Source organism: Megachile rotundata, chromosome 6 (genome assembly GCF_050947335.1).
Source record: "Megachile rotundata isolate GNS110a chromosome 6, iyMegRotu1, whole genome shotgun sequence".
Taxonomy (NCBI): Eukaryota; Metazoa; Arthropoda; class Insecta; order Hymenoptera; family Megachilidae; genus Megachile; species Megachile rotundata.
The window spans coordinates 13,387,204-13,412,523 of NC_134988.1; the positions used below are offsets into that span (position 1 = coordinate 13,387,204).

At 35.2% G+C, this 25,320-nt stretch overlaps 2 protein-coding genes and 1 long non-coding RNA gene across 6 annotated transcripts; 1 reads left to right on the top strand and 2 right to left on the bottom strand.

Moving 5' to 3' along the window:
• Positions 1-95: 95 nt before the first annotated feature.
• On the top strand, positions 96-10,551 carry LOC100879637 (solute carrier family 35 member F3). 3 transcript variants are annotated; one of them, XM_012287785.2, is made up of 10 exons: positions 105-752; positions 925-1,111; positions 1,365-1,603; positions 1,852-1,998; positions 2,068-2,415; positions 2,499-2,627; positions 3,021-3,210; positions 3,377-3,466; positions 3,585-3,714; positions 6,680-10,551. In XM_012287785.2, exons 1-10 carry the CDS (start codon positions 735-737, stop codon positions 7,062-7,064), a joined length of 1,863 nt encoding a protein of 620 aa, XP_012143175.1. In that variant the 5' UTR covers positions 105-734; the 3' UTR covers positions 7,065-10,551. The 3 variants fall into 3 exon arrangements, with proteins under 3 accessions (XP_012143179.1, XP_012143175.1, XP_012143180.1); XM_012287790.2 differs by having other exon boundaries at positions 130-752; positions 8,479-10,551; XM_012287789.2 differs by lacking the exon at positions 3,377-3,466 and having other exon boundaries at positions 96-752.
• A 141-nt stretch (positions 10,552-10,692) lies between these two features.
• On the bottom strand, positions 10,693-12,694 carry gfzf (GST-containing FLYWCH zinc-finger protein). The gene is made up of 5 exons (XM_012287793.2): positions 12,535-12,694; positions 12,411-12,469; positions 11,910-12,051; positions 11,227-11,344; positions 10,693-11,059 (listed from the first exon to the last, which is right to left on the bottom strand). The coding sequence occupies exons 1-5, from the start codon at positions 12,667-12,669 to the stop codon at positions 10,815-10,817; spliced, it is 699 nt and encodes a 232-aa protein (XP_012143183.2). The 5' UTR covers positions 12,670-12,694; the 3' UTR covers positions 10,693-10,814.
• A 59-nt stretch (positions 12,695-12,753) lies between these two features.
• Positions 12,754-13,522, bottom strand: LOC143264692 (uncharacterized). Of its 2 annotated transcripts, XR_013038595.1 has the most exons (3): positions 13,378-13,522; positions 13,191-13,274; positions 12,754-12,970 (listed from the first exon to the last, which is right to left on the bottom strand). It is a non-coding gene; the product is annotated as an uncharacterized LOC143264692 (long non-coding RNA). The 2 variants fall into 2 exon arrangements; XR_013038596.1 differs by lacking the exon at positions 12,754-12,970 and adding an exon at positions 12,984-13,095 and having other exon boundaries at positions 13,191-13,522.
• Between the last annotated feature and the right edge of the window lie 11,798 nt (positions 13,523-25,320).

The following is a 25,320-nucleotide window of genomic DNA, read 5'->3' on the forward strand; positions in this document are numbered from 1 at the left end:
GGTCCATAATAAATTCGGCAATGGAAAATTTAGTATTTATCTTTTATTGAAACCTTAATTTAAAATTTGAGCGATCAAAATTTCAAATAGACCCGCGTGGTTCAAATCAAAGGACAATGTACAGGACAATGTACAGGAAGACTGTAATAATTACAATGAAAATTGCGACTTGTAATATGAACTACTGGTTCATTTACGTTACAATATTAAGAAATTACAATATTTATTACATCGAACGATTTAAAAGTCTAAGACATGAGCGCAGACGCAAGTAGGGTGCTCTAAAGGGGTAGTAGTGCGAAGTTTACTAGTAATCAATGACGCGACATAGTATACTTGAAACTACTTGAAGACCATTACCGTGGAACGCGTTGAATTTGCGCGAAGAAAATAATGTCATACTCGATCGAACCGAATAATCGAATAATTCCAACTGTTTTAACTCTTTAATGGGTAACAATGACAACCATATATTTAATTTAATCGAAGAAGCAACTCATGTCGGGTAGCTGCAAGATACAAATTCATTTGGTGGCTGTTGCATTATTAGATTCTGTTAATAGGGCAGCCATAAAACATGTCAATCTAAAGGACTAACGTAGCAGCGATGGGTGAAATGACCTTGTGATATAATTGTAGTAAAATTAAAATGACAGTCTATGTAGCTTGGAGTGAGCGTTTTTGTGCATCACAAACGATGGACACGTTAAATTTAGGGCGCATCGTAACTTTCGATGAAAAATGTCAAGAAGGTACGTTTACGATTCATAGCAATCACTGGACTCACTTATTTTCTTTTTTGGTACTCTAAGTACTTGCTATGTTAACAGAGTAATTTGTCAATGGTTAAAATAATCTAATTGGCTTTCTAACTAAGATGCTTAACTTGTCTGAACGTATAAAAATTTGGTATCTTTTTCCCAGTACGCTGAAAACAAATATTATAATGTGTTTCAAAGAACAAACTTAAATATGGGTAGCCAAGGAGTCGGGGATATTCCAACAATATTTCATCCCCAACAAATTCATGCTCCAAATATAATTCTTGGCGATGGTCAGCAGAACCATGGTCCTCAAACCACAAGTGGTCAAGGTACTCGTGACAATTCTGGTAAGTATACACTCATATGCAATAGATGATGTATTGGTCATTCACACACATGATGGATTAGTAGGTCAAAGGTATATTATTGTTTTATTCATTTCAATTTGGAACAAATATATATTACAATATGAATGGGCTAATTTAAATTTTACCTTTAAAACACATGCTAAAAACTTTTCTAATCATCCTTGTCTTCATCATTAAGTCCTGAAGATAATTAATACTACTTACATTATAATCTTTTCTTTGAAATATTTAGGCTGCGAACAGCAACAAGGATGTAGTGTTAGTGGAAGCCGTGATTCCGTGCCAAGTTGTCGTCCATTAGAAACAAGTGGAAGTGGAACTGGAGGTGGAGGAACAGGAGACAACCAAGGACACGGTATAGGTCAAACTCAAGTTCAATCCCATGTAACAGTACCACCAGTTACCTATCATCAAAGGCCTAATTCATTATCAGCATGTTATGCATCCTGTTGTGCGGAATCTGCCAAAAAGGTTCATTAATTTTAAACAATAGTGATTGTGGGTTATCAGGACACAAGGTGTATGGATAAAAGTAAAAGAGAAAGTTCAATAAATGACAAATTAGTGGAGGTCAAAATTTACTTAGAAATTTTTAATGGATTATACTTGAATCTTCTGTTTTATGTCCCAATAATTCACAAGTACATAAATAACATTTGCTAATATTATTAATGTAAAGTTCTACAAAATAATTTGCAATTTCCAATAAATAATTGCAGATATATTTCGGAGTATGCGTTACGATATGCGTGACTGCAAGTTGGGTCGGTGCAACACACTGTATCAAATATTTATATTTTCACAAACACGAAACTCCTAATTATTCGTCGTTTTCTAATTCATCGATTACAGGACGTCATCAACATGTAAGCTAATTTGACGTTTAATTTGTTAGTAACAAATATCTATACTTATTCTTTTAAAAATCTTTTTAGACTGTTCCATATAACGCGCCATTTTTTACAACCTGGTTTTGTACAAATTGGGAGATCCTTTACTTCCCAGTTTATTTCGTTTGTCAATCCGTAAGGATAAAATGCAACGCTCCATCAGAAATAATCGCGGAGAGTTTGCGCGGTTTCCGCGATAAAGGATTTACTGGTGGTCGCTTTTTGATCAGATGTAGTCTTTTTTGTGGACTCTGGGTAGTTACGAATTACATGTATATTTATTCACTAAGGATATTGCTAGCTACCGACGTAATGGCATTGTTCGCGACTAATGTCTCTTGCGTCTATTTATTATCCTGGGTTATTCTACACGAACAATTCGTCGGCGTAAGGGTCAGTGATGCATTTTTATGTAATAATTACAGCAAACAAATTTACACAAGGCAAAGGCGATAAGAAAAATAAATGCATTGCAGATAGTGGCGGTGATTTTATGTAATACTGGAATCGCACTGTTAGCATACATGGATGGCATAACCGGAAGTCCAACTTTAGGAGGAGTAGTTTTAGCAACATCCGCGGCAGCCGGTTCGGCTGTGTACAAGGTGAGTAATTAATCTTTGCAAGAAACGATTTTTTTTTCTATCTTTACCGTCACGCATTTCCTAATCACAAAATATATAGTTTATTTTTACTGGCAATTAGCCATGTTGTTAGGAATGTAATGCAACTTTTATGTAGTCATTTTCGTTAAACTTTTAAGAGGAGAATTACATGTGGAACGCTAAAAATAGAGGTGACTTTTGCAAATTTATTACAAGGAAACTATTAAATAAATTACTATAGAAGTTTCAGTGCTTCGTGTTTATAATAGTTCCTTCATTATAAATTCATAAAAATCACGTTTATCTTCAGCGTTTTATATGTAAATCTGCACTTGAACTATTAAGGAAAAGCGAACGATCAATATAAAAGTAACTGATGCAATCTTAAAATAGGTGCTGTTTAAAAAAGTTATAGGAGAGACAACGTTCGGCCAAATGTCATTATTTTTTTCTCTTATCGGATTATGCAACGCAGCACTGTTATGGCCAATTTGTTTGGCCCTTTATTTTTCGGGAGCGGAAAGCGTACACTGGGGACGGTTACCATGGACGACGTTGCTCTCAGCAAGTATTCTGCATTTAGGTCAGTATCCTTCACGGTTAACGGAAATATCATTGGAAGATCATTTACTTAAAAATCATGAAATAAGCCTCGAATTTACCATATTTTGGCTCATCTCATGATTTGTGTCAAACGCGAAATAGCTGGACAACGGTTAAAGTTATACTTTTTTATCGTTGTTTGACAGTTGCAAACATGCTCGGTAACTTCAGCATCGCTCTAACGTATGATCTATTCATCACGTTGGGGTTGATCACGGCTGTACCCGTATCCGCTGGTATGCTAAACACGTATCGGAATAAATTCGAATGAATTCATAATTATCGCGAAACGGTACTTGATCGATGTCATACATTTCTTGTTCTTTTTTCCTTTCTTCTGCTTGTTGTTTTTAGCATTGGACGTTCTTCTGTACGGAGCCCATTTCATGGGAATGAAACTGGCAGGAATGATCTTTATAGCGGTCGGCTTCTTTCTCGTCATGTTTCCGGATAATTGGCCAGATTACATAACCAGACTACTCCGGTATGCATTTTATACGTATTTCGTGTACATAATTTGATGGTACGTTCATCGATTCCAACTTAATTTTTCTCTTAGTCTTTAGTTCCGTAGCTATTCCAAGCGTCCCACGTTTGCTACCTTTTTATACACGATAACACATCGCGCGCAAAAAGAAATCAAAACTTTCCATGTGATATTGCGATCTGCGGCTTCGTTTTGGAAGGATACGAACGATCGAAAGTTGGATGCCCGAATTCCTCAGACGAGTTTTAATTCAAGAACGTACAGTTGAGGGCAATGTACACTCGCTTTGGCTAAAGACATATCTACAAGAAAGAGCCCTAGCTACTTACATTTACTTTAAAAAATTTTTAAATTACAAATTTAAAAATTCCACTGTTAAGTTTGAATTTTTATTAATTTTGAGAACTGCATTCATAAATTTCTAAGCCAAAGACTTAATCGTTCGTAACTCGAAAGGTAAAGCGATGATCGCAAAATCGTCAAAGAATTTTTGATTACTTTTGGTACGGAAAGTTTGCAATTTTTTACGGTGTACATAATTTTTAAGACACCTTGTACATACACACTCACACACACGCTTCTTTTCACTTTTGCAAGATTATTCGATCGTTGTTTCTCTCGTTTTGCACCGATATAATAGAGGCAGCGCGTAGTTTCACCGACGTAGGATATGCTTGACTTTTTAAACTTTTCTATAAACATCTTCGTATCTCTTACTTTTCTGCTTAGATTCCGTTAAAGCATTTCAATTTTATAAAAAAGAAAATATTTCAAGATAAGAAGGATCGGTGTAACGGCGTATATAATTATCGCCGTACATCGTTCACAGCGATAACGCTTTTTTATGTCACGGCTACTTTGTCAACGACTTTAAAAACGGTTCTCATGCTGGAAATTATGTTACATTAGTGAAGACTAATGAAGTTACATTACATTAGTGATTAATGAAGACGATTATTCGTTCCTTACGAGTATTGTTCCAGAAGTTATAAAATCTCGCTGGTAAAACGAAAGTAAGATTTGGAGAATCCGCGGTTGCCGACACTCTCGACGCACCATGTGTGTCATAACCCTACACGTGCATGCGCGTATGCGTGTGCGTGTGCGTGCGTGTGTGTGCGTAGGTAAAATCGCTAAAACAGATCGATCAATAAATTAACGGAAATCCTTTTCTATAAAAACTTAGTAATCCAAAGACGAACGAAGGGCGCGTTGAATCATTTCGTTGCGTAGAAAACGTTGGAAGCAAACCGTAGAGATTTTCTTTGCCGTTTAGAGGTATATGCGTGTCTCGTGAATCGATTAAAATAAAAAGTGGCATTGATGTTGTTTTACAGGATGCCTGGAATATGCAACAGGTTTAAAGTATAAGTAAATACTTGAATACTTTTCGTAGCTAAGAACACGATCGTCGCATAAGAAACGATATACAATTTGGCTCCACGTTTAAACGAAACGATGAACTCACGCGTAACCAGGTTTGAAGTCATTTATCCAGTCTTATTCGTGCAGCTTCTAGATAGACGTACAATTTGAGGATCAATGTACCTGTGTACCAGTTACGTTCAACTTGCTAATTGTTCGTTCAGCGCGGGAACGTATTTCCACGTTACGAAAGTATTTTTTTATGCCGATTTTATACGTCCGAGTAGCCACTAAGGATTTCATTGAAACGCGTACGCGGTTTACATAGATTCGAAGGTCATCGTTGCGTTTTTAAACGGGACTAGTGGTCGATCGGTCTGAACGAAGCTACGATAATTGCTGAAATATAATTTCTTTTCGCGGAGTCTCGCTTCCCAGGATGTTACAGAAATATTTCGATTCAAGGAAAAAAGTACAGTGCTTGTCAATTAGAATCGTACAGGAAAAACATTTTTGTATTTAAAATATTGTAAATATACCCGTATACATTAAAAAAATTTATTTTTAATTTTATTTCACTTTTCACTGTACAATATTTTATGAACAAAAATTCTCTGCGTTGTACTGTACGATTTTTAGTGGCACTCACCGTATATAGTCTTCCTGTGTTAATCTTAAAAATTCATTCATTTATTTGAACGGCTTTCACCGTTGATGTGCGCACGACCAGTCGTGTGTTCGACAGTAAATAATTTACTAATTAAACATATCGTCGAATGGTCGTTTAATTTTCAAGTAAATTTGAAAATTCATTAAGTACGTCACCCGACCCGATATTTAAGATGAATTTTCTGTAAGTAACAAATAAAAGATTTGAAAAGACGCACGATTTATATCTTGCCGTGTCAGTTTTATATGTGCGTGGATGTACGATAAATGTCCTACTTGATTCATTTTTACGTTTCTTCTTAATTCGATGCATTCGCTTTCTTTCATAGATCAAGAAGCATGATGTTTTTGCTTTTGTCGTATTACGATGTTTCTGTTCAAATTTGAACACGTAGCATTTTCGATAAAACTATTGCTTTCAACCAATAAAAAACGTTGCCCTTAGTCGGCACTATACCGGTCCTGAAAAGCATAGCTTTTCGATAAGGGACAGTTGTGTACCACGTGATCGTTTGTTCGAATTTTCATGGATTCGAGTTGCGATGATATTCCATCGTTTACTGGATCTTTGGTAACCCTTTCGTAGAATAACCCTCGTGATCGTAGTAACGCGGTTTTAACAACGTAGTTTCACAACGTAGACGCACGTTTCGTAGTTTCATCAACAGTAACCGTTAGAAACGGTAGACGTTTTGCTTACAATTGGCGCGTAGTTTCGATTTCGATACGTCGCGTCGTTTCGCGGCCAACTTCGCGAGGTTACAGTGTGAGCGCGGTAACTTCCGGTTTTTTGAACCGAGGCGCGTTTCGGTTCGTCACTCCTCCGCAATTCCTTCGAACGACGACGGTTAAAAAATCGAGGGAAGCCATAAACGGTGGCGAGATATCACGAAAATACTGATGAGAGGTATGGAATTAATATACGCAGTACCACGGACACCCAACAACGCAGGAGCACCGTTGTTAGAAGCCGTTGCTCGTCGATGCAACAACGCCAATATCGGCTACGAAGTTACGGCGTGTCGACGGCTCACGGTGACGGCCAAATGCTACTGCCGATCAACAACAATAACAGCAACCAGACTAACAACAACCAATCAACCAACGACTCATCGATGATGACGGCCGCAAATCTCACGCATCGCCACATTAACTCGTCGCAACGGAACAACGCGACTTCCGAATCCCAACCTCGTCGCGTTCCTACTTCCTCGACCTCGACCTCGACCCCGATCTCAAACTCGACCTCGACCTCGACCTCGACCGCGACGAACGCTCGTCAACGTTCCCTTCCTGGCCTTCAAAACCAATAACAAGGTACGACCGATTGTTAAACCACCCGCGAATCACGGTTCTACCACTGCTGTTATCGATAAATGCCGACTATATCATCGATCAATGCTGCTAATGTTATCGATATCAATAATATCGATATGTCATCACTAATGCGATATGTCAATAATATCGATGTGCGCGCTTTTTATCTTTCAAATCTGATTATCGTGTTTGACATCAGGTTAGGTTATGTTTGGAGCATAAACAAGAATAAATTAAATCGGATTTCATAATCTACTTTAACTTAATAGGATGTAGACAATTTGTACGATAAAACCTGAACTAACAAACAGATTTAAACGGAAAAAATTGCGCACGGTGCATTATTGATATATCGTCAAAAATTGATGACATATCGATAATCGATAGCAGCATCAAACATTCGATAAACGGCGCAAAGCCATCTACGCGCCACGCACTTAACACGCACACTCTTTACACTTTTTCGCGGGTAAATGAAATATTAATCATAAAAAGCACTTGCATTAACTTCGACATTAAACTTCGTTTAATATTTCATTCGATAAATCGGTAAATACGTATAATTAAAAAAAGATGGTTTATGAAACGTCGCGAATGATCTTCATTAATTTATTAAATAATATTATGTTATTTTACGTGACGCTGATTTACGCGTCGAATCGAAACTCGCCGTTTAGAATCCCGTAAGTAGGAAAACGAATTAAAATGGGCTTTTGCGATACGCGTAGGTACGCTAATTCCGAATTGCTAGTTTACGGTAGGTTTCGTTAGTCCATGCGATGTGCCTGCGTTAACGAATGACTGGAAATATTTTACCGTAGCTAGTTAGACTTTCTTCTTATTCTTATACCTTTGTCATGTTCCTCGATATAGCAAATATTTTTTATATACATGGAATGTAGCATCGTGACCAGTGTCATGCTGCTCAACGTTTTTACTCCACGCGATAGTTTTCCCTGTCCGATTCGATTTCGATGCCTCGCTGCACAAATATTGTATATTCACCTAAAAAAAAAAAAACAAGTGTATATTATATCAATCATTTTTGCACTTTATGTGTTATAATCATTTATAAATATCTAACCAAGATAACAAAAATAATAGGTTATGACAAGTGAATATATAATAATTGTGCACTGAGTTATTGATCTGTTCCTTTTAAGCGTTCGTGTGATTTCTGAACTGTTCCATAAAGCGCATCGACGCGTATGAGAATAGTTGAGATTCGGCTGAAATCATCGTAGAAATTTTCGCCAATCTTCGTTAAAAAGTAGTATCAAATGTTTTGTCCCTTTATTGTTAGAAAATTTCTACGACCCGTTAGATACTCGAAGAAGACGTTGCATGCGAGTTAAGTATCACTTGAAAACAGTTAAAGAACGATTCGATTAAGCAAAGATCTTTTTGCAGATGGAGCAGAAGACACGGACACGGTGTACCAGGAGGTACGCAACGCGATGTGATCGATTATCGCACCGGTTACATAAAATCTCATCTTCGTTCACCTTCCGGAAGAGTTCGGTGACTATATGCACCATCGCACACTTGGTTATTTCCACCGAAAAGCTGGTTAAAATTTTTCCACGACTACAGTCGCGTGATCGCGCGATAATTGTTTCGTTTACGAGGTTAGGGTATCGATCGGGACGCCATTAATCCGATGAAGTCGATTTTTTTCACGAATACCCCAAAAGCGAATTGTAAATGGGATGTTAAAAAACGGCCATCTTTGCATTTTATTACATTATTACCCTTACTAAAAGTCTTGTAGAATCCTCTCATGCATGACATATTGCAATGATGGTCGAATCTTTTTAACAACTTATCAAGTTCATAACTTGTCAGTTTTAAAATTATCTAAAATGATTTTATGAAACTAAATGAATCGGCGATTATCGTCCAACGGTGTCGATTAATTCATATTTTAATCTTCGCGGGGGAAGTGGAAAAAATGGACAGAGAGAGAAAAGTACAAAAAACAGTTCGAGACAAACTTTAAACGTTTCCAACAAATATTCCGTAGTAAAATAACATTTTCTAAACGTCGCGTTTCCTCTTCAAGTAAAATTTCACCGGTAGAGTAGTGTCGTTGATTTGGCGCGAAATTTCAAACTTCAACGACTGATTCGAACATCAATCTCATCTGTTAATTCATTGGTCTTCGATCGCGGACAATAAATAACGTGGGGACAAATCGAAGGCGAAGTCGGGGATAACGCGCGAGATGATTCGGCGTCAATTATAAATAGAAGAAAGTTGTGGCAATTAGATAAGCGTTACGTATATTTGGAAATTTGAGTCAATTACTCGAGTCAACTGTTTACGTAAGCGCTGTTCTAGTGTTTTTTTTTTTCGCTTTTGCGATTATGCATCTGATTATTTCGTTTGCTTCGATATTTGTAAAGGTCCATTTCGTCGAAAAACAATACAATCGTTTTATCTGCAAAGAAACGATACATTGTTTCCGGTTCAAAGTTTTCTAGTCTCGGTATCGGTATACGATAGGTCAATAAGAATAATCTTCGAATATGTGACCTGTAACCTGTTAAGACAATCAGATATGTACCTATGTTTGCGTGCATGTGTGTATGTATGTATATATGTATGTATCTATCTATTGGGTTGATGCATATGAAATTTCAAAGATAGCAATACAATTTGATGACATAAAAGTACCATAAAATAGTGATTAAGTTGCCTCAATTTGAAGCTTATATCTTGTTAAAAATGACTGTCAAATTTTTCTTTAGTGTTCTTGATATAAAATTATCTTGCTGTGTAGAGAGTAATAGAGATGATTTTGTGATAACTAGCCAAGGAAGTTTATGCAGTTCTCAGTAAACTTTCAGCTTCAAATTGATACATCATAAGTAATATTTTATGGTACTATTATGTATGATTTTGGATGTTTCAAAATCCGACATTTCAGATGCAATAATCTAAATACGTATGTATGTAATAGTAATAGATCAAATAGAATCTTTCTTCGAATAGTATATCTGTGCAGCATAAAACTTATACTTCTTTGCGTAGCTTTTTTTTTTCTTTATGCAATCGCGATGCTACTTTATCATCTTTCAAACACGATATTTCAACGGATTAATTGACTAAAATACGAAGGAACAATATTGCTAAAGTGTTCTTATCAACGGAAAGTATCGCCGACTTTTAAGTTACGTTATGAAATAATTGGTAAATTCGCTCAATTAAACTATGCGCGTTGGCACGCGTACAACTTACTAATATCGTCGACTCGTAAAATGTAGATACGTTTCAACATTACAACCTCGTAAAAAAGTTATCATTACTGACGATAAGCGAAATTAAAACGTGTAATGACTTTGCAGGATTGAATCTCTGAACATGTAAATAAATAGAAAATTAGAGATGCGTTACGCGTTAACACGTATCCGTTAGATATGAGGGATTACACGAATGTATATACTGTACCGATGTATTTAATAAAATCCATAGCGAATTTTACGCGTTTAGAATCACTATTCCTAAAAGTGCATCGTTAAATTTTTTTCATTATATCTGATCTCAAAGATACAGTAGGATTTATTATTTTATTAAAAATAAGTTATGAAGAGTAACCGTGAACGGAGATAGCTGGTAGCAAAATCGCGTTTAATGGAGCATATTTATTTTATCAAATTATTGTACTATGTTGGATGTTATAGCACAGTGAACAAGTGTAATAACTTATAGATTAATGCATATTGGTCGCAATGCACTTTATGTGCTTATGTCTTCTTTACTTGACGAACCGGGTGAATCGGATGACCTATGCCAGACAAATCTGGTGGATTTTTTACGCAATCTTTCATGGCTTCCATAGCTTCCTTAACAATTTTCCATAATTCCGGTTGTTTCTGTTTGTAATTGTTGTACCATTTTTCTACGTATGGCCAGTCGGTCAATTTAAAGTCTATCGCTTCTAGTCCCATGGTTGAAGCCATCAATGCCATGTCAGCGATGGTCATTGTATCTGTTAAATCAAGTATACAGATTATATTACATTGCAACTTAATTTAAAGTATCAGAAAATGAATTTTTCTTTTGGAGTTTTTTAATTTTAGGACTCTAGAAAATATCTACTGTAAATTCGACAATGTTTTATTATTTAATTCTACACTGTAGTTAACTTATACTTACTCCCTGCAGCGTATTCTGTATTTCCACGTTGCAAGTACGTGTTAAAAGCATCCAGCGCTATTTTCATTTTCTTCAATCCCAAAGGAGTCCTCGGATAATCAAAATATATCGGAGCCACCTTTACATAAATGTTCATCATTATGTTTTAGCATTTTTAATTATCTTGTGCGTTTCGATTGAAATTTTCTGTAATTGAAATATCGTGGAAACTAAACGGAACGAATAGCGAAGCATGCGGTGAAAGGTAATGTAAAACGAAACCGTACACACACATGTATATGCATGTGTTTTGGTTTCTCAAAACCTGTTACAAGCTCTTTTCTCTGAGCCCGCAACAGATACCGATTTCATTCATTTTTCACATTGAATTGATTATTGGTATGCAATTTATTTTGGGTCAAAAAGGAATCTACGCTTCTTTTTAAATAAAACAGATTTTATTAATTCTTTGGATTCTTTCTTAAATTCTTTGGAGAATTCTGTGTGAAAAAGTACTTAAGTGCAATGTAAAAAATATTGTCAAAGGCTTTTTAACGCCTCCTCAATTGTAATAGGTTCAGTGAATCACCTTGTAAAACAGGTTACTGCATACCGCCGTTTGAATCAGATACAACAGACTAGTTAGTCAGATAGAGAATTTTATTTGCATAACTTATGCTGTTTGCAGTCATTGTGATACGTACCGCATATTCCAATATATCACGATAATACATCGCCAGGTTGAAACTCAAGCGGTGATTGACTATTGCACGAGCCTTCGGGTCCTTCGGATAAAATTTCCCTGTTGTGTCGTATTTATCGCAGAGATACTGGATAATTGCAGTACTGTAAAACAATAGAATATGCAGTGATTCATACAGTAATTAACAGGCAATAATAGTTAAAACTTTTATTGTCAAATTTAGAGGAGGATAATTTTTTTAAATGTGTCAAGACTTGCTATGCATACTACGCTATTTTATGTAATTTTATAAATCACTATTTTATATAATTTTATAAATCACTATTTCATATAATTTTTTACTTTAAATTATATTACTATTTTATATAATTTTACATAATTCTATTTTGTGCAAAGTTTTTATAGCTTTGTTATAAACTGTTATAAAACTTTGCACATAATAGAATTGACGACTTCTAGTGAAGCAACTGACAAGATTGTTATTTTATTAAAAAGTTCATACCTTTCTCCTATGGCAAGATCACCATCTACCAACACCGGTATCTCCTTTTGTGGATTCATCTGTAAATTATTAATCACATTAACATTTTCTTTGCACTTTAATTATTTTATTAGAACAAACATACTTTTGCATATTCCTCCGTCATGTGGTCACCCTTGAGAAAGTCCACTTCGATCAATTCATAATCAATATTCAAAGCTTTTAATGCCTGACGACATGCAACAGACGGTGGACCATCTAAAATACTGTAGAGCTTCATTTTCCTGTCCGAAATTAACAAATTTCTATTTAATCGCTTTGTTAGAATTATTCTGAACAGTAACATGAATTCAATGCAAGTTACTTACGATAAGCAGCGAGTCTGTGTACTACTCGGTAACGAGTTCAACTGAACACTGATGCTTCGTCGACCACACTGACTGAGCTCCCCTTCGCTTTCATCGTGTCTCAAGGATTTATACGTTCTGTCGTATCTTCATTCCCGTTATCACAAAAGTTGTTTTGTAAAAGCAATGTGTCGATAGAAACTACCACGTCATTATTTTCTTCCACTTCTACAACTCATTTAAAAATGATTAGTCATCTAAGTATTTGGACATTCATTACGTAAGAAAACTTTTTACACTAAACTTAATTTTTAAAATTATTTTAACAAGAGAGAGGTTCTATTGACACAATAGTTCTCCTATAAATAAACTCCAGAACAAATTTTTATAGCTGCACAAATTAATTTGTAATTTATTAAATAAAAACTTATTAGTATGATATATGATTACTTACACTTATTTGGAACACGCCATTGTTTCAACATAAAATGCCTCTGGTTTACTCTATGGTTTCCCTCCCATCTGCTGTCATCTGGTTCTACAAAATTATGCATTTTATTATAAGACTTGTACATTCTATTATAAGATTTATACATCACAACTAGATTTGAATAAGTGTGGAACTTGTAATATATGCTTACTTACAAACATTTTCGTAAAAGAAAATGTGCAACAAATTATAATTTAATTCGTAGCTATTAGCTCGATATCGTTTTCTAAAATTTTTATAAAAATGTTTAGAAAACGATATCGATTACCGGGTCACACCACGTGGAGGTTGCTACGACAGTGACCCACCCTAACTCCAAATCCCAACCACCCACCATTGCAACTACCTCATTTATCAGAAGGATAAATGAGTTCTAACTCTACTTAGCTCATACGCTCGCGTATACAAGTTCTTTACCACAGTCCAGCAAAGAACTTGTATCAACACACACACACATACATTAACTTAATACTAGTCGCATGGGATCCCACACACGCACGCTTAACTTATTCTATACGCCGCACGGTACCTCTCATTCCAAGATTGCACTCAAATAATCTATGACGAAGTAAAAAAGCAAAGGGGTAGAAAAGAAAGTTAGAAGAACTTTCTACTAAAAGAAAAGAAAGTTAGAAGAACTTTCTGCTAAAGAAAAGAAAGTTAGAAGAACTTTCTGTGAAAAAAGGGGACCATTATTTTTCGCCAAGCGAACCTTGCTTTCCATGGGTCAAAGGGTAGTCCATAGTGGCTTACGTGAACCACGACGGCAAAGATGAACCGAAGATACCTTTGGCAAGAACGAGTGATACACCCCAGTTGGCGGAGGGTTCCCATTTCCCCCAGCGCTTTCGCGTCTTACTACAGAGAGGATACCCAGACCGTGATGCCCCTTGGCAGAATGGCGGCGGGTCGGGGAGGCACATCAGAGTATGAGAGGTGCCAACCCCGATCCGCCCCGCCGGGCAAAGAATATCACTCGCGCTACACCGGCACTACAGCTCACCTCCACCGCGTGTTCACAGCGCTATGGACCCCCAATGATCCACTTGGGCGCAGAACGATTGACAAAAAATAAGTGGGTATACTACAAGCTAACGCGTACAAAGATTGAAAATTGTGAAGATGAGTGCAAGTTGGAATGAGAGGCACTTACAGGGACCCACCCGCCCACCCACGAGCACACTTAACTTAAAATTAACGCACGCATAAAAACAGCTTAAAATTAACGCACGCATAAAAATAACTTAAAATTAACGCACGCATCCCTCGATGATCCCTCGACGATCCCACGATGATCCCTCGATGATCCCTCGATGATCCCTCGATGATCCCTCGATGATCCCTCGATGATACCTAAATGATCCCTAGATGATTAATGTTTTCAATCTTTGCGTATACGCCATTCACATACGCACTCATTCACACTACAATATATTACAATAGACGCAAGTTTTAATACTGACATTTTCACTCACTCACACACTCACGCATACTACAATACTTATAACAAAAGTCCTAAATGTGCCTTTTATTCTAAAATTGCACTCGTATAATCTATGACGAAGTAAAAAAGCAAAGGGGTAGAAAAGAAAGTTAGAAGAACTTTCTACTAAAAGAAAAGAAAGTTAGAAGAACTTTCTGTGAAAAAAGGGGATCAGTATTTTTCGCCAAGTGAACCTCGCCTTCCATGGGTCAAAGGGTAGTCCACAGTGGCTTACGTGAACCACGAGACAGAGATGAACCGAAAATACTGGCAAGAACGAGTGACACAACCGCGGAGGGTTTCCCATTTCTCCGCCGCTTGCGTTTGAAACAAGTCTGACCACAGAGAGGAAACCCCTGCCGTGAGGCGGCAGATCGAGATGAGCCATCAATCGATCGGCCCCGCAGAGATGTGTCCCTGGCGCTACACCAGCACTTGCAGCTCACCTCTGCCGCGTGTTCACAGCGCTATGAACCCCCAATGATCCACTTGGGTTTGGAACGATTGACAAAAAATAACTGAGTATACTACAAGCTAACGCGTACAAAGTTTGAGAATTGTCAAAGAGAGTGCAAGTTAGAATTAGAGGCACTTGCAGGGACTCACCCACCCTTTCCACACTCATACACTTAAAATTAATTCGCGCATAAAAATAATTTAAAGTTAACGCACGCATAAAAATAACTTAAAGTTAACGCACGCATCCCTCGATGATCCCTCGACGATCCCTCGATGATCCCTCGATGATCCCTCGACGATCCCTCGATGATCCCTCGACGATCCCACGATGATCCTTAGATGATCCCTCGATGATACCTAGATGATCCCTAGATGACTAATGTTTTCAATCTTTGCGTATATGCCATTCACACATGCACTCATTCAGACTATAATGTATTACAATAGACGCAATTTTTAATGCTCACATTTTCACTCACTCACACACTCACGCATACTACATTACTTATAACAAATGTCCTAAATGTGCCTTTTGTTCTAAAATTGCACTCGTATAATTTAAAACTTTATAAAGAAAAGGGTTAAAGAAGAAAGTTGGAAGAACTTTCTTTTAAGTTTCGAGCAATTGGCAATAAAAATGATAGACTATTACTACAATCTAATATGTAAAAATCTAATTTGTAACAATCTAATATGTAACAAGTTAAAAAATTGTAAAGATGAGTGCAAGTTAGAACAGGAGGCACTTACAATTTGCGCAAGTTTTTCGCCACAAGTTGTGACGAAAAACATGCGCCCGAGCCCACCCTTCCACCCACAGCTCGGAATTAACATGAACAATATTTTTATTTCCATAAAATTTAAACCTGAAACAAGCAAATACAAATAAAGTCGCAAATTGTGGGTGAAGATACGTATTCTTTGTTTATTTCACACAAAAATTTTGAATAATCAAAGTTGGAATGAAAATTGTGAATTTAGAATCGAAATATAAAGCAGAAAAATTTAATAAAGAAATTGCAAGTTATAATCGTAGCTCTCAGCTCGATGTCGTTTTCTAAAGATAATTTTGCGAAAAATATTTAGAAAACTACATCGATTACCAGGTCACACCACGTGGAGGTTGCTACGATAGTGACCCGCCCTAACTCCAAATCCCTACCACCCTCCAATTGCAACTACCTCATTTATCAGAAGGATAAATGAGTTCTGACTCTACTCAGCTTATACGCTCGCATATACAAATTCTTTACCACAATCCAGCAAAGAACTTGTATCACACGCACACACATACTTTAACTTAATACTAATCCCATGGGATCTCACACATACGCTTAACTTATTCTAAACGCCGCACGCGTACCTCTTATTCTAAGATTGCACTCGAATAATCTATGACGAAGTAAAAAAGCAAAGGGGTAGAAAAGAAAGTTAGAAGAACTTTCTGTCAAGAAGAAAAGAAAGTTAGAAGAACTTTCTGTCAAAAGGCAAAGAAAGTTAGAAGAACTTTCTGTGAAAAAAGGGGATCAGTATTTTTCGCCAAGTGAACCTCGCCTTCCATGGGTCAAAGGGTAGTCCATAGTGGCTTACGTGAACCACGAGACAGAGATGAACCGAAAATACTGGCAAGAACGAGTGACACATCCGCGGAGGGTCTCCCATTTCCCCGCCGCTTGCGTTTGAAGCAAGTCTGACCGCAGAGAGGAGACCCCTGCCGTGAGGCGACAGATCGAGATGAGCCATCAATCGATCGGCCCCGCAGAGATGTGTCCCTGGCGCTACACCAGCACTTGCAGCTCATCTCTGCCGCGTGTTCACAGCGCTATGAACCCCCAATGATCCACTTGGGTTTGGAACGATTGACAAAAAATAACTGAGTATACTACAAGTTAACGCGTACAAAGTTTGAGAATTATCAAAGAGAGTGCAGGTTAGAATAAGAGGCACTTACAGGGACCCACCCTCCCCGCCCACAAGCACACATAACTTAAGACTAACGAACGCATAAAATTAACTTAAGACTAACGCACGCATCCCTCGGTGTCCATCGAAGATGCCACGATGGTTCCTCAATGATCGATGTCTTCAATCTTCGCATATACGCATCTCACACATTCACTCATTCATACTACAATGTATTACAAAAGACTCAACTTAAAATTAACTTAAAATTACTTAAAATTAGCGCATTAGTTGATGAAATCCCTCGATGGATGTCTTCATTGATGACCTATTCATTACCTACAGAATAATTAGTCGTAACAATAAAAAGCGGAAACAGAGAAGCAAATGCAATATTAGTAACATTACAATGCATGCACAATTCATGCTAGCATGCAAAGTTCATATTAACATTTTCGGAATAAAAGTGAAATAAAACTCGAGTCGACTTAATAAAAATACGCATACAAAATATACAATATGTTTGAGAAATATTCAATTATTTAATTAAAATAAGAACCTGAAACAGATGAACGAAATTAGGACAGACACGAATTATTAAAATAACATACTGAAACATCTGAATAAAATTAAGACAAACACGAATCGTTAAAATAAAAACCTGAAACATACAAATATAATTTAGACACTTATGAATAAATAAATTAATTACATGAAATTAAAACCTGAAACATACAAAAGTAATTAAGACAAATATGAAACATTGAAAATTACTTAAATAAAATTAAATCCTGAAACATACAAAAAGTAATTAGAACAAATATGAAATATTAAAAATTACTTACATAAAATTAAAACCTGTAACATACAAAAATAATTAAAACAAATATGAAAAATTCACTTACTTACTTGAAATAAAAGCTGAAATATACAAAAGTGATTAAGACAAACAAGAAACTTTAAAAATTTCTTAAATAAAATTAAAATCTGAAACAGACAAATGTAGTTAATACAAAAATGAAACATTGAAAATTACTTACTTAAAAATCTGAAACAGATAAAAGTAATTAAGGCAAGCATGAAACATTGAAAATTACTTACATAAAATAAATATCTGAAACAGACAAAAGTAGTTAAGACAAAAATGAAACATTAAAAATGACTTACTTGAAATAAAAAGCTGAAACATACAAAAGTGATTAAGATAAATATGCATCATTAAAAATTACTTACATAAAATTAAAACCTGAAACAGACTAGAATAATTAAGACAAATATAAACCATTAAAAATGACTTACTTGAAATAAAAAGCTGAAACATACAAAAGTGATTAAGATAAATATGCATCATTAAAAATTACTTACATAAAATGAAAATCTGAAACAGAGAAATGCAGTTAAAAACAGAAAATTGAAAGACTAGATATGAAATCTATCTTCATTCGAAATACAATTGTAAAAAAATTGAAATCAACAAGTTCGAAAATGAGAATATCCAAAATAAAATTGTATAGAGATCCAGAAATCTCAAAACTCGCAACAAAGTCATGATGAGCTTTTGAAAATCCCAAATCCGAAATAAAATTACGAGAAGATTGAGAAATCTCCAAACTCGAAGTGAAATCGCAATGCTGTTCGAAAACCTCGGTTCCAAAAATAAAATTTTTTAGAATCCTTTGGAGTAAGAAATAAAATAGAGAAGAGACTTGAAAACTTCCAAGCAAGGAATAAAATAGAAAGAAGTCCTGAAATCTTCAAAATAAAAATAAAAACATTAAAAATTTGAAAAACTCTTAAACTAAATAGGTCCTGCATCCTGTACTCACTTTCACACACTCACGCATACTACAATAATAAAAGCCCTAAATGTGCCTTTTGTTCTAAAATTGCACTCGTGTAATATAAAATTTTGTAAAGAAAAGTGTTAAAGAAGAAAGTTGGAAGAACTTTCTTTTAAGTTTCGAGCAATTGGCAATAAAAATGATAGGCTATTACTACAATCTAATATGTAACAATCTAATTTGTAACAAGTTAAAAAATTGGAAAGATGAGTGCAAGTTAGAACAAAAGGCACTTACAATTTGCGCAGGTTTTTCGCCACATGCTGTGACGAAAAACCTGCGCCCGAGCCCACCCTTCCTCCCACAGCTCGGAATTAATGTGAACAATATTTTTACTTACGTAAAATTAAAAACCTGGAACAAACAAATATAATTAAAGCCACAAATTGTGGGTGAAGTTACGTAAACTTTCTTTACTTAACACAAAAATTTTGAAAAATCAAAGTTGAAAAAATATTCCGACTTTAGAATTATGCAATTTCTTACTTAGAATCGAAATATAAAATAGAGAAATGTGACTAAGAAATCGTAAGTTCTAATCGTAGCACTTAGCTCGATATCGTTTTCTAAAGATAATTTCGAGAAAAATGTTTAGAAAAGGATATCGATTACCAGGTCACACCACGAGGAGGTGGCTACGTTACAATAGTGACCCACCCTAACTCCAAATCCCAACCACCCACCATTGCAACTACCTCATTTATCAGAAGGATAAATGAGTTCTAACTCTACTTAGCTCGTACGCTCGCGTATACAAGTTCTTTACCACAATCCAGCAAAGAACTTGTATCAACACACACACACATACATTAACTTAATACTAGTCGCATGGGATCCCACACACGCACGCTGAACTTATTCTATACGCCGCACGGTACCTCTCATTCTAAGATTGCACTCAAATAATCTATGACGAAGTAAAAAAGCAAAGGGGCAGAAAAGAAAGTTAGAAGAACTTTCTACTAAAAGAAAAGAAAGTTAGAAGAACTTTCTGCTAAAGAAAAGAAAGTTAGAAGAACTTTCTGTGAAAAAAGGGGACCATTATTTTTCGCCAAGCGAACCTTGCTTTCCATGGGTCAAAGGGTAGTCCATAGTGGCCTACGTGAACCACGACGGCAAAGATGAACCGAAGATACCTTTGGAAAGAACGAGTGATACACCCCAGTTGGCGGAGGGTTCCCATTTCCCCCAGCGCTTTCGCGTCTTACTACAGAGAGGATACCCAGACCGTGATGCCCCTTGGCAGAATGGCGGCGGGTCGGGGAGGCACATCAGAGTATGAGAGGTGCCAACCCCGATCCGCCCCGCCGGGCAAAGAATATCACTCGCGCTACACCGGCACTTGCAGCTCACCTCCACCGCGTGTTCACAGCGCTATGAACCCCCAATGATCCACTTGGGCGCAGAACGATTGACAAAAAATAAGTGGGTATACTACAAGCTAACGCGTACAAAGATTGAAAATTGTGAAGATGAGTGCAAGTTGGAATGAGAGGCACTTACAGGGACCCACCCGCCCACCCACGAGCACACTTAACTTAAAATTAACGCACGCATAAAAACAGCTTAAAATTAACGCACGCATAAAAATAGCTTAAAATTAACGCACGCATCCCTCGATGATCCCTCGACGATCCCACGATGATCCCTCGATGATCCCTCGATGATACCTAAATGATCCCTAGATGATTAATGTTTTCAATCTTTGCGTATACGCCATTCTCATATGCACTCATTCAGACTATAATGTATTACAATAGACGCAACTTTTAATGCTCACATTTTCACTCACTCACACACTCACGCATACTACATTACTTATAACAAATGTCCTAAATGTGCCTTTTGTTCTAAAATTGCACTCGTATAATTTAAAACTTTATAAAGAAAAGGGTTAAAGAAGAAAGTTGGAAGAACTTTCTTTTAAGTTTCGAGCAATTGGCAATAAAAATGATAGACTATTACTACAATCTAATATGTAAAAATCTAATTTGTAACAATCTAATATGTAACAATCTAATATGTAAAAATCTAATTTGTAACAATCTAATATGTAACAAGTTAAAAAATTGTAAAGATGAGTGCAAGTTAGAACAGGAGGCACTTACAATTTGCGCAAGTTTTTCGCCACAAGTTGTGACGAAAAACATGCGCCCGAGCCCACCCTTCCACCCACAGCTCGGAATTAACATGAACAATATTTTTATTTCCATAAAATTTAAACCTGAAACAAGCAAATACAATTAAAGTCGCAAATTGTGGGTGAAGATACGTATTCTTTGTTTATTTCACACAAAAATTTTGAATAATCAAAGTTGGAATGAAAATTGTGAATTTAGAATCGAAATATAAAACAGAAAAATTTAATAAAGAAATTGCAAGTTATAATCGTAGCTATCAGCTCGATGTCGTTTTCTAAAGATAATTTTGTGAAAAATATTTAGAAAACTACATCGATTACCAGGTCACACCACGTGGAGGTTGCTACGATAGTGACCCGCCCTAACTCCAAATCCCTACCACCCTCCAATTGCAACTACCTCATTTATCAGAAGGATAAATGAGTTCTGACTCTACTTAACTCATACGCTCGCATTTACAAATTCTTTACCACAATCTAGCAAAGAACTTGTATCACACGCACACACATACATTAACTTAATACTAATCCCATGGGATCTCACACATACGCTTAACTTATTCTAAACGCCGCACGTGTACCTCTTATTCTAAGATTGCACTCGAATAATCTATGACGAAGTAAAAAAGCAAAGGGGTAGAAAAGAAAGTTAGAAGAACTTTCTGTCAAGAAGAAAAGAAAGTTAGAAGAACTTTCTGTCAGAAAGCAAAGAAAGTTAGAAGAACTTTCTGTGAAAAAAGAGGATCAGTATTTTTCGCCAAGTGAACCTCGCCTTCCATGGGTCAAAGGGTAGTCCATAGTGGCTTACGTGAACCACGAGACAGAGATGAACCGAAAATACTGGTAAGAACGAGTGACACATCCGCGGAGGGTCTCCCATTTCTCCCCGCTTGCGTTTGAAGCAAGTCTGACCGCAGAGAGGAGACCCCTGCCGTGAGGCGGCAGATCGAGATGAGCCATCAATCGATCGGCCCCGCAGAGATGTGTCCCTGGCGCTACACCGGCACTTGCAGCTCACCTCTGCCGCGTGTTCACAGCGCTATGAACCCCCAATGATCCACTTGGGTTTGGAACGATTGGCAAAAAATAACTGAGTACACTACAAGCTAACGCGTACAAAGTTTGAGAATTGTCAATTAGAGTGCAAGTTAGAATAAGAGGCACTTACAGGGACCCACCCGCCCTGCCCACAAGCATACACTTATAATTAACTTAAAACTAACGCACGCATCCCTCGGTGCCCATCGAAGATCCCGCGATGTCCATCGATGTCTTCAATCTTCGCGTATATGCAATTCATACTCGCACTCACTCATACTACAATATTTTACAATAGACGCAACTTAAGATTAACTTAAAATTACTTAAAATTAGCGCATTAGTTGAAGAAATCCCTGGATGGATGTCTTCAACGATGACCTGTTCATTACCTACAGAATAATTAGTCGTAACAATAAAAAGAAGAAACAGAAAAGCAAATGCAATGTTAGTAACATTACAATGTTTAGGCATGCACAATTCATGCTAACATGCACAATTTATGCTAACATGCAAAACTCATATTAACATTTTCGGAATAAAGCTGAAATAAAACTCGAGTCCTTTTTCTGTAAAAGTTCTGGATCACCTATGCTATAACAGAGAGAAATAATATGTGAAAGGATTAATAAATGCAAGATTGGAATATGTAAATATAAAATGAAAAATTATTTAACTTAAAATAAGAATCTGAAACATACAAATGAAACTTACGACGAATAGGAATCAATTAAATTAAAATAAAAGATCATTAAACATAAAATAAGAATTTGAGAAATATAAAAATAATTAAGATAAATGTAAATAATTAAAAATCACTTATTAAACATTAAAACCAGAAACATACGAACATAATTAGGACAAATATGAAACATTAAAAATTATTTACATAAAATAAAAATCTGAAACAGATAAAAGTATTTAAGACAAAAATGAAACATTAAAAATGACTTACTTGAAGTAAAAACCTGAAACAGACAAAAATGAAACAATGAAAATTACTTACTTAAAATAAAAATCTGAAACAGATAAAAGTTATTAAGACAAACATGAAATATTAAATATTACTTACATAAAATAAAAACCTGAAACAGACAAAAGTGAAACATTGAAAATTACTTACTTAAAATAAAAATCTGAAACAGATAAAACTAATTAAGAGAAACAAGAAATGTTGAAAATTACTTAAACAAAATAAAAACCTGAAACAGACAAAAGTAGTTAAGAGAAAATGAAACATTAAAAATTACTTACATAAAATAAAAACCTGAAACAGACAAAAATAGTTAAGACAGAAATGAAACATTGAAAATTACTTACTTAAAATAAAAATCTGAAACAGATAAAAGTAATTAAGACAAACATGAAACATTGAAAATTGCTTAAATAAAATAAAATCCTGAAACAGACAAAAGTAGTTAAGACAAAAATGAAACATTAAAAATTACTTACATGAAATAAAAACCTATAACATACAGAAATAATTTAGACAAACATAAATTATTAAATTACTTACTTGAAATAAAAATCTGAAACAGATACAAGTAATTAAAGCACATATGAAAAATTCACTTACTTACTTGAAATAAAAAGCTGAAACATACAAAAGTGATTAAAACAAACAAGAAACTTTAAAAATTTCTTAAATAAAATTAAAACCTGAAACAGACAAAAGTAGTTAAGACAAAAATGAAACATTGAAAATTACTTACGTAAAATAAAAATCTGAAACAGATAAAAGTAATTAAAAGAAACATGAAGCATTAGAAATTACTTACTTGAAATAAAATGCTGAAACATATAAAAGTGATTAAGACAAACATGAAACATTAAAAATTACTTAAATAAAATAGAAACCTGAAACAGGCAAAAGTAGTTAAGAGAAAAATGAAACACTGAAAATTACTTACGTAAAATAAAAATCTGAAACAGATAAAGGTAATTAAGACAAACATGGAACATTGAAAATTACTTACTTGAAATTAAAACCTGAAACAGACAAAAGTAGTTAAGAGAAAAATGAAACATTGAAAATTACTTACATAAAATTAAAACCTGGAACAGACTAGAATAATTAAGACAAATATAAACCATTAAAAATTACTTACTTGAAATTCAAAGCTGAAACATACAAAAATGATTAAGATAAATATGCATCATTAAAAATTACTTACATAAAATAAAAATCTGAAATAAACAAAAATAGTTAAGACGAAAATGAAACATTAAAAATTACTTACATAAAATAAATATCTGAAACAGACAAAAATAGTTAAGACAAAAATGAAACATTAAAAATGACTTACTTGAAATAAAAAGCTGAAACATACAAAAGTGATTAAGACAAACATAAAACAATAAAAATTACTTACTTGAAATCAATGTCTGAAACAAACAAATGAAATTAACATAGGAAATTCGAGGAGAACGAAGAATATTATTTTTTATTCGAAACCCTACTCTTGAAAAATCGAGATCGTGCAAGTTCGAAAGAGCGAAAATGCAAAATAAAATTATGAGATTCAGAAACCCCAAAACCTGAAATAAAACAAGAAGAGGGTTGAAACCCCCAAGCCTGAATTAAAATCCACAAAAAATCCAAAAGCTCGAAACTCCAACTAAAATTATAAAAAGAATTATACGTTCCAAACCCCGAAATGAAACCATCATTAAATTTGAACACTTCAGTAGCCGAACAAAAATTACTAAAGATTCGAGAACCTTAAAGCACAAAATAAAATCGCAATAATATCTGAAAAAAGTCGAACCTGAAAATTAAAGCATTAAAACATTTAATAAATGAAATTACAATTGCAATTGCATTTCAATCACACATTAAAATTTCTAAAGACTCTACATGTGCCTCTTGTTCTAACATTGCACTCGTATAATGTAAAATTATGTAAAGAGAAAAATGAAACAAATGAAAAGAAAGTTGGAAGAACTTTCTTTTATGTTTCAATCGATTCACAAGAATAAACTAATGCTTTGAAAGTAAAAATCTATAATAAATAAAAGTAAAAATAAATAAATAAACGTGAAAAATTTGTAATTTGTAAAAAGTTGAAAAATTTGTAATTTGTAAAAAGTTGAAAAATTTTAATAAAGACGAGTACAATGTAGAACAAGAGGCACTAAAAAAATGCGTAAGTTTTTCGCCACAAATTGTGACGAAAAACTTACGCCCGAGCCCACCCTTCCTCCCACAGCTCGGAATAAATGTAAAATTAA

Coding starts and splice junctions, on each gene's coding strand:
- LOC100879637 (XM_012287785.2), top strand. Junction 1,999..2,067: donor TTACAGGACGTCATCAACAT/GTAAGCTAATTT, acceptor AAATCTTTTTAG/ACTGTTCCATATAACGCGCC. Junction 3,467..3,584: donor GGCTGTACCCGTATCCGCTG/GTATGCTAAACA, acceptor TGTTGTTTTTAG/CATTGGACGTTCTTCTGTAC.
- gfzf (XM_012287793.2), bottom strand. CDS start 12,669: ATGAAGCTCTACAGTATTTTAGATGGTCCACCGTCTGTTGCATGTCGT. Junction 12,470..12,534: donor TGACGGAGGAATATGCAAAA/GTATGTTTGTTC, acceptor AATAATTTACAG/ATGAATCCACAAAAGGAGAT. Junction 11,345..11,909: donor GTGATATATTGGAATATGCG/GTACGTATCACA, acceptor ATTTATGTAAAG/GTGGCTCCGATATATTTTGA.